We start from the raw sequence: 8,770 nt of genomic DNA, 5'->3' as shown, positions 1-8,770 counted from the left end.
GGGGGGGGGGGGGCTCCCCCGGGGGCACAATGAAGCTCGGCAGAGCCCGCTTCCATTTTTCGAATCACCCGTTGGCACGGTATAAGCGCCTTAAAGTATTCGCGGAGATCTGATCGTTCTGTTCGTTGCAGTTGCGTGCATCGATAAGGGAAGCGCGCGGCGCCGCCGTCGGCGGCGCGGAGCGTATTCGTGCATTCGTCATACGGGATAAATTCCGTGGCGAGAGATTTATAGCGCGCGGCCTTATCGAAATTTCGTGGACGCGCGCGATAAATACAATTCACCTGTCGACGTCGCGCTAATCGTTTTGCGGCCTCCAGCGGAATAGTTCCGAAAGAATCGGGTCGTCGCGTGCGATCCGACGCCTCGTTCATCGTCGGCGTGACGATTGATCTTGCGTGCGACTTCTCCGGCTATCGCGGATAAAAGCCGTTGAAAAATCTACTCTTACCCGGCGCGAGCGAGCCTCCTTAACGCGGCGACGTTCGTCGAACGGCGTTCCAATTATTGCACCATCACTCGACACACGTTCGTGATTATGCGTCGTGCATGCATGGCCCGCATGCATATTCAGTCGGCGATGTGATAGAGACGTTGCTCGCCCCATAAAACACATTTAGTCTGTATTCCTCTCTTTGCTTTACGTAGCCGGCGGTTCGAGGAATACTCGTACGACGGGAGCGTGGGCGAGCGCTCTCGAGGGGGTTGAAAGGAGGGCGCAGGAAAGGGTGGTAAGTTATTGCATAATAACAAGCCAGTGCTCGGGTATCCTTGTTACTCATTTTTCGCCCCGTAGGTGTATTACCATACTGTTTAATATAGAATAGGCCACCCGTGGTACAATCGGATGTGTGTGTGTGTGTGTGTGTGGGTGGAACCGTGCCAGTGGGCAAGCCGTTGGCAGGTGCGCGAGCCTCTCGAAAGGTGTGGGTTCGTGGCTGGAAAAAAACCGTCCAGCCCGCAAGCCCGCGTACTTGCACATGCAAAAGCATGCAAAACAATAACCACCCCCTCGCACACAGTCCGTCGGCTGGCGCGCGGTTGACCACGTTAAGACGCTAAATTCACCCTCTCTCTCCTTCGGAGAGCGCGTTGCCGCGCGTTGGCGCATGCGGTGCGCCAACAATTGCTCTGCACTTGACACAGTTCGCGTGGATTGCGGAATTTTGATTCCGACGGTGATGTTAACAAGAGAGAAGGGGAGAAGAGTGGTCGCAACTTTTCCCGTATGTTTTATGCATCGCTGAGCGTTTTGATTCGCCCGCGGTAACGGCGAATCGCGGCGGCCAAGTTTCAGGTCCGCGGTTGTTGCTGCGCTTAAAAATCTCTCCCGGCGAGAGACGGTCGTACGGCCGCGACCCTGTTGGGAGGCCGATTGTATCGCGTCGGGAAATACGTTTTTCCCCCATTTACCGGTTTGCCGAGATTCGTAAGATTCGTGAGATTCGACGCGCGAGCTCGTCTCGTAAGCGGTAAGGCGAGCGCGCGAGGAAGCAGAAATTTCAGGACGAGCGACTCTCTTTCGCGATCGATACCTTCAAGCGAAATGTAAGAGCGACGATTTTAGCATCGAAACATCGCGTATTCCGACGCGGAAATTATAATGTATCTATTCACGTAAACGTCGCAAACGACTGCTCCGTTTCCTTTTACGCGCCATATGCGTGGAAACAGAAACGAAGAGCATCCGTACTTATTATAAAACTTCACGTGGGGGGAGGGGGGGGGGAATTATTGCGTAAGGAAGCGACGCAACATTTGCAATATTGGATCATCATAAGCAGCAATATCGAGAGTCGCTCACGCAGATGTTGATAAGTGAAAATTCGGCATTCGCCGTGTCATACGTTGCGGCAATAGAATTTTATCGTGAACGATGCGCTGGAAATGTTTCGCTTTGTGCGTTGCGTAAATTCGAGACGAGCGAAACCGACGAATGCGAGGGCGCGCATATTTCAGGCGACGACCGGAGTCGAAATTTTGATGCTACTCACAAAGATAGCTAGACGCCTACTTAGGGCGGCCTATTGGCTAATAAAAACCTACTTTGACCTATAGTGATACTTTTTAACCTCTCTCTCGAACCTTTAATTCTACAGATTGAATTTTAACTCTTTAAGGCCCAATGTACATAATAATAATAACATTAACTTCGAGCCTAAAAAAAAGTTACATAAAAAATGTCCTTTAAGATGATCTTATAAATTGCAACACTTTACTCCAATGTGATCAATGTAAGCCTTAAAGGATTAATGCTACCTTCAATAATTTATTTTGACGCTGAAACAGCGAAATCAGAAATTCAATGCATCATCAGGGTCACGAAAGAAAGTTGTATTATATTATTAAAATTGAAATTGAATCTAGTTTGCTATCTTAGCTCCATGTTGTAGAATTAAAAGATTAACATAGGGTATTAAGTTAAAGTTGAACTAAATTTTTCGACTCGGGGAAATATGTCAGAAATACATCCAGTTCTTCCAAACTAATGGAATTGAGATTCCGCTTTATAATTAATACAAATTAAAGTAATCCGCGACGTTTCAGCTATTTCGGCTCGTTAATGTGCGACGAAGGCAACCGGGGATCGTTTTGTTCGGGAATATCTTAGCGATCGGATAAATCAGTCGCGATCGATCACCGACGGGTAATTGCAATCGCGCACGGAAAGTAGAAAGCAGAGTTCCGTTTGTGCCCCGTGAGCTTGAATAAGCGCGTAACAACGGAGCGTTTGCGTCCTCATAACGCGTAACTTCGGGAATGAAGACTCATTTCTTTGCTCATGCGATTGTATAAAAGTGAGTTTGCCCGTCCGCTCGACGTTGCGCGAGCTACAAAGGCGAACGACGCGCGTTGTCTCCACAGATTCGTTCAGGCTTTCGCGTCGCGAATCGAGTCACCTCGCGCGGAGTTCGTAGATCGCTACGGTCGATCATTCTCCCGTCGGTATCTTTCGGATCTGATCTCCGACTGATTTATTCGTCTTGGAAAGTATCTATAAGTAGGTATCTATCACGGTTAAGATAAGGCGGGCTTGAGGCACGCCGGTACGCCGAGTTGCAGGCACCAATCTACTACGTTTCGGTCGTAAGTCATGCTGATGGGACGGTTCAATAATTAACTTCGCGAGGAAATCGGTTATCGGGACGATATTATTCGGGCTCTTACTTCCCAGTAATAACCGGGCAACCACCACAGCCACCGTCACCACCCCACCATCCACAGCTTCGCCACTCTCGCTCTAAGAGGGAACGACGATCCAGCCGCCTCACTTAGGGGATTCAATTTAGATGTAAAATTTAGAATCGTGCTCGCCTCGGTCCTTCCGCTTCTCTTTTGGCTTTCAGAGTACGAATATCACATTATTATAATAGACCGTCGGTAATGGCTCGAAAATAAAGAATACCGGGTAATGGGGAGAGACGCGAGCCGCGGGCGAAAGAACGAACACAAAGACGGAACGTGACGCGTGGATGTCGCGAAATCGTTCTTTCCCCGCTACCCCCGCAGCGACTACAAGTAAATCTCGGCTGACTACTCGCGCAACGAACGACGATAAATTCCTCGTATTTACTTCAGATAACAATCATGTTGTCGGGATATCAGGTGAGAACTAAATAAAACAGAATATTGCGACGTGAGATACCGCAGGTAGAAATTTAGCGGACTAAAAAGAAACGTTTTGCAGTATGCAAATGGTGGGAAATAGCTTGCCATCTGCAAACAGATTAAGAAGTCTGACTATCAAATCAACTTTTTAAATAGTTTCAAAACTTAGAGTCTTGATCATTTTTAAGCTACGATTCGGATGAAACGTGAGGTTGTTTAAACGTATCCAAGAATATTCGCTTATATCGTGCCGTGCATAAAAGGAAATAATCTATCATATATCTGCCATAGCATAAATAGAATCTCCGTATCGGAGAGTTTCGGCAAACTTATGAATTCTTCATTAAGAGAAGACTCGGTGAACGTGGAGCTGACTGTATTTGACCGAAAAGTGAGAGATATTTCAAAGTTCGAATAAAATCCCGTTGGAAATAAGTATTTGAGTTTTAGAAAAAAACATTTCATCGCGACTCGCGAAGTCACCGAGCCTTCAATTCACACCGATGTCGAGGCCATCGCCGTTCCTCTTTATTCGGCATTTTGGCATCCGTGATTCGGAGGAAGCGCGAGTCCACTGAAACACTCTGCACAGTCGACTAAAACTAACTTATTTCTCCTATTTGTCCTCACCCTCGTCGCCTCTCGCCTACTGAAGTCACTTTCCAGATTGCCAGCCAGTCCTGTTTCGTACCCGTCTATACTTCAGCAATCTAACGACCCTCACATGGAAATGACCGGCGCAAGAAGTGCGGCAAAAAAGTATTAAGCGCTCTCTTACCTGAAGTTGACGCGCGGACAATAGTATCCCTGACGCCGAGTACAAAAAGCTCTGGCCGTTGTCCGCGTGCCAGCTTCAGGTACGGGCATGCACTTTTTTGACCCGCAACGAGCACACGTAATCCGTAACTGCGAACTACGTTACAGAGCTTTTTACTTTCTAGCGCGTAGGACCGAGACGGAGAAACTCATCGTCGTTATACGTCGCCAAGTTATTATTGGTTTGAACGTTCGGATTAAAATTCCGGGATGTAACTCGCTTAACGTGTAATTCAAGTCGCGCTCTGTGCGCCATTTACGCTGTTCCGGACGGACCTGATGTTTCATGAATAATTGTCGATTCTCGCCACGACATTGAAGAAGCACAGACATCCGAGCAATATTACTTTGCCGTTCACTCTCGTTGTTTCGCGTTCAAGAGCGAAATTAAATGTTAAATATGATACACCTATCAATTTCTCGACTGCTGTTGCGATAAACGAATATTAAACAAATATCGCTCGTAGTTCCGCAGCGCGAATTTAGAGTGTACACATTTCGAAGCTGCCGCGTCTAGATTCGATATATTTGCTTTACACGTTAGAATAAAATTTGTATTTCACTTGCAAATTGCCGATACTGTTCATGAAATGAATATGAAGTTGACTGTAAATTTCTCCGATACTTCTTAAAATAAGCAAAAACCGCAAACAAGCATCTATTAGTCCGATGTATTGTTTTGTATAATGCAGTTTAGTAGCTATATTTATCATTTGGTTTCATTAATTGGACTATTGAAATGATTAAATAGAAAATTGATGGCAATAAATATATAAATATATTTGCTCCCGCTTTTATAACGCGTCTCTTCAAATATGAGAGCTAATTTAAAGTTCGAAATAGTTTAAAGTTGCGATAATAACGTTTAATTTACTCGACACGTTGAATATTGGAGAGGGGGGAGGGGATGGAAGTCCGTGTCTATTTAAATACTTTCATAATACTCGGAACACTGTTAAAATGAATCATATTGTATCTTCTGAAATAAAAATTACGTTATGAATTACAATTACTTTTAATGTATACATTATTTTTTATATTGGTAATAATTTCACGGGTTATTTAATAACGTAAACAAATACTGTATTCGTTACGGCATACGCATTTATGCAGCAACAATTTAAGAAATATACGATATACTCGTTCTTATCGCGCGATAGGAAAATAAGTTTAATAATTAGCGTGGACTAATAATGGATTTCTTGCGGATGCTATTTCTGTTGCAGCACCATTGTCGCAATTGTGGGAACATTTTCTGTAACGCTTGCAGCGACAATACTACAGCCTTGCCGAACTCAACGAAGCCGGCGCGCGTTTGTGACGAATGTTACGTGTTTCTGGTTAGTCGTTACCCGGTGGCGCGTTAATACCTCGCGCGTTTTTATTTTCCCGCAAGCAACCCGTATAACGGAGATTTCAACCTGATGCATGGTCTCGGGTGGAAGAAGAAAGAAAAAAGAAAAATAAAATAGAAGAGGGAGAGAGAAAGAGAGAGAGAGAGAGGAAAAGAACGGAAAAAGGGAGCGTGAAGGAAGAACTGAGAGTTGACAGAATCTGTCCGAAAATATAGCCTTTGAATGCGTCTCTCATTTATGGTACGTTATGCGTAACCATTTATCGCAAATTGAACGTATGCGATGACGAGCGAGCCAATCTGCCGCGAGCGATGTTTCGTTCCCGCTTTGGTTCCTCTTTTTCCCCTTTTTTTTATTTACGAAAACGCCCACGATATTCTAGAGTTTGTACGAGTTGGTTTGAACGAATGTACAATTTTTGCGACTTTATTCACAACGTAATTCTTAATAACTTTTTAAACAGTCTTACAAATAATCGACAAAAGTGTACGACCGGTGGAGTTTATTTATTCCTTTCCACTCGATTTGGTCGTAGAATAAGAACGTCCGTTTCATTTTGCACAACAATTACAATCGGCTCATTTAGTGCGGCGAGTGAAAAGACTCTATCGATCGGTTACGAGTCCAAAATATTTACGATACGTAAACACTTGTTGGCACACGAGAGTTTTGGGAAAAGAAAAAAATTTAACCGTGCGCGCTTTGTTTCCAGTAGCGTTTGATGGTATCGTTTCTCGTTTGTTACGCTCAGCTTGAGCGCAGTAAGACCATACGTAAGCGTAAGATTGTGACTCAGTGGCGATTTGTGAAGTAACGAAACTGCAGTTTTGCTTGCAGTGTCCAAACGCGTGCCTGTACAACGATATTTTTAAGATATTCTGTACCGTCTGAGAGAGATTATACGTAAATAAATGAGATGGTTTTCTAAATCCTGTGTGCTGTCATTTATTCCAGTATATTCTGAATACCACGGTGATGCACGCCGTACACAGTAAAAAGTAGAATGTTAATTTCACAGGTCTCAGAAAACCCACTCTAAATTTTCTATCGAAACAACTCGTTCGCTGTGCGTGACTTATTCACAAATTGAACATGTTAACAACGTAACGAAATGAAATGTAAACAATAGCGTGATAATTAACTAAATGTAGGTCGCACAACGTCGTCCTCGGCGGTCGTAATTTACCCCCAACTATGACGACCGCGCGAGGGCCTCGTATTCCTTTATTTCTCTCTTCGGGAATAATTCCGTAAAGAATCTTTATTTTTCACCACGAATCGCGAGGGATCTTCCTGAATACGCGGAAGCCACATGCGCCGAGAAATTAATCACGACTCGAATGTCGTGAAATATTTGCGCGACTACCGACTCTCGTGGCGCGCGGCCGAGCCGTTGATTGAATCAGCGTAATATCTGACGCACCTGCCGTACCTGCTCTATCAGTGGCATCGATCCTTCGGCCGGAACGAACGAAAAAGTGAAGCGCTACGGCTTCTTCTTGCACGAAAACCGCTCGCGGAGAAAAGCGCCGGCCGTAATGTGTAATCTACCTGCCGAAGGTAAATCCGTTCGCCTCAGGTGCATACCTCCCTTTCTCTCTCTTTCTCCTCCGCTCTTTTTCCCTTCCTCCCTTCCTCACTAATCTCCGCGACTGCGAGCACACGCTATCCCGTCGACTTCTCTTTCTCCCTTTCCGCCGTTGGAAAAGCAGTAAAACAGCCCGCGGGCTGCGCCCTCCTCCATCGCTGTTCTTATCCTTCCCAGACGTTAACAATGCCTACCACCTACAACCTACGGTCGCCACCCCACGAGGGGCCCCAGGAGTGGCTGCCACGTGAAGCCGAGCCGCCACGCGCCCGCGTTTCAACGTGTATGCGTGTTACGTCCACGGATGAGGGGAGTTAACGGTGTCGTGTTACATGTATGCTCGCGGTGCACGCTGCCTGACTGCGGTAAGTTCTGCCGGGTGGTTGTGAGCGACTGCCCCTGGTAGGCCAACTTGTCGGATATCTACGACTTTCGAAAGCTCGTTAGCCACGAGCGTGCACGCTTAAACGGCCGCTAAATTGAAATCGATCCTCGGCCGCTTCGATCCGCCGCGGCCTCGACGATTGGCGCGAATATCCGTTTTCACCTGCGCCCGCTCGGCCTGTGTGTACCCGCTCCCGAGGTATGTACCTAGCACGAGTGTGCACGCGACAATTGTGCTCGAATGGGCCGCACTCGTTGCAACCTGGTTCCGCGGACGAGTCCGCGAACTTTAACTTAACGTCACTCGTAATGGCGCCCTCGGCTGTGTACGAGCGCGTTCGCTAATCGCGGGGGATTAGATTGAATCGGGGAGATTGTAGCTTAGCTTGCTGGGAAGAATTCGGTAACGCTTTCATGCGCAGAAAACGACCGCGTGATTGTTTTTCTAATCAAGGGAATTATTCATATTTTCCGTTCGATCGCTTTTTAACCGACAGGTTTTTTCCTTCCGCAAATTTGTAAATTACGTTCAGTCCTGCTTACAGATGTTCGAATTTTCCGACTATTAAGGTGATAAATTAGTTTCCGCACATACGAGTCGTGCGATCGATCAGCTGCGCGCTAATCACGCGGATCGCGAGCATCGCGATGCAGCGAACGCGGCCGGGTTATGATAACGTTCGCGATCGGGAATATCGCGCCGCGTTAGAGGCTGAAAATAGGCGCGTGTATAGTGTCGTGATAGCGGATCGTTACAAATCAACTAACGGCCAGAAAAATATATTCGCAAAATACTTTCGTAAAGACGGGGATTACTAACTATCCGTCCCGAAATGACGAGTCAGCTCGGGTATGATCATGCAAATAAAATAATGCACTACGCCGCGGGACATTAATGATGGTATAGCGTGTCTCACGAGTCGTGGAACGCGGTGCCAAGATCATGAAGGTAAAGTTGCTTTTACAGTAGAATCACTGACACGCGAAGTGATTCGGTCGCACGTTCTTATATTGCATT

At 46.2% G+C, this 8,770-nt stretch overlaps 1 protein-coding gene across 3 annotated transcripts in view; it reads left to right on the top strand.

The window, feature by feature from the left end:
- Positions 1–6,709, top strand: part of LOC106740567 (protein RUFY3-like) — a 19,493-nt gene extending 12,784 nt beyond the window's left edge. For 2 of the 3 annotated variants that reach the window (XM_014611742.1, XM_014611741.1), the window contains exons 12-13: positions 649–731; positions 5,652–6,709. In XM_014611742.1, coding sequence (XP_014467228.1) covers positions 649–731; positions 5,652–5,850 — 282 coding nt within the window. In that variant the 3' untranslated portion in view covers positions 5,851–6,709. The remainder of the gene's footprint in view (positions 1–648; positions 732–5,651) is intronic. The other variant, XM_014611743.1, reaches the window with a different exon arrangement.
- Positions 6,710–8,770: the final 2,061 nt, after the last annotated feature.

The sequence above is a fragment of the Dinoponera quadriceps genome, unplaced genomic scaffold (genome assembly GCF_001313825.1).
Source record: "Dinoponera quadriceps isolate SergipeBrazil2010 unplaced genomic scaffold, ASM131382v1 scaffold520, whole genome shotgun sequence".
NCBI lineage: Eukaryota > Metazoa > Arthropoda > Insecta > Hymenoptera > Formicidae > Dinoponera > Dinoponera quadriceps.
The sequence above is the reverse complement of the archived record's forward strand: the minus strand, read 5'-3'. Positions and strand labels throughout refer to the sequence as shown.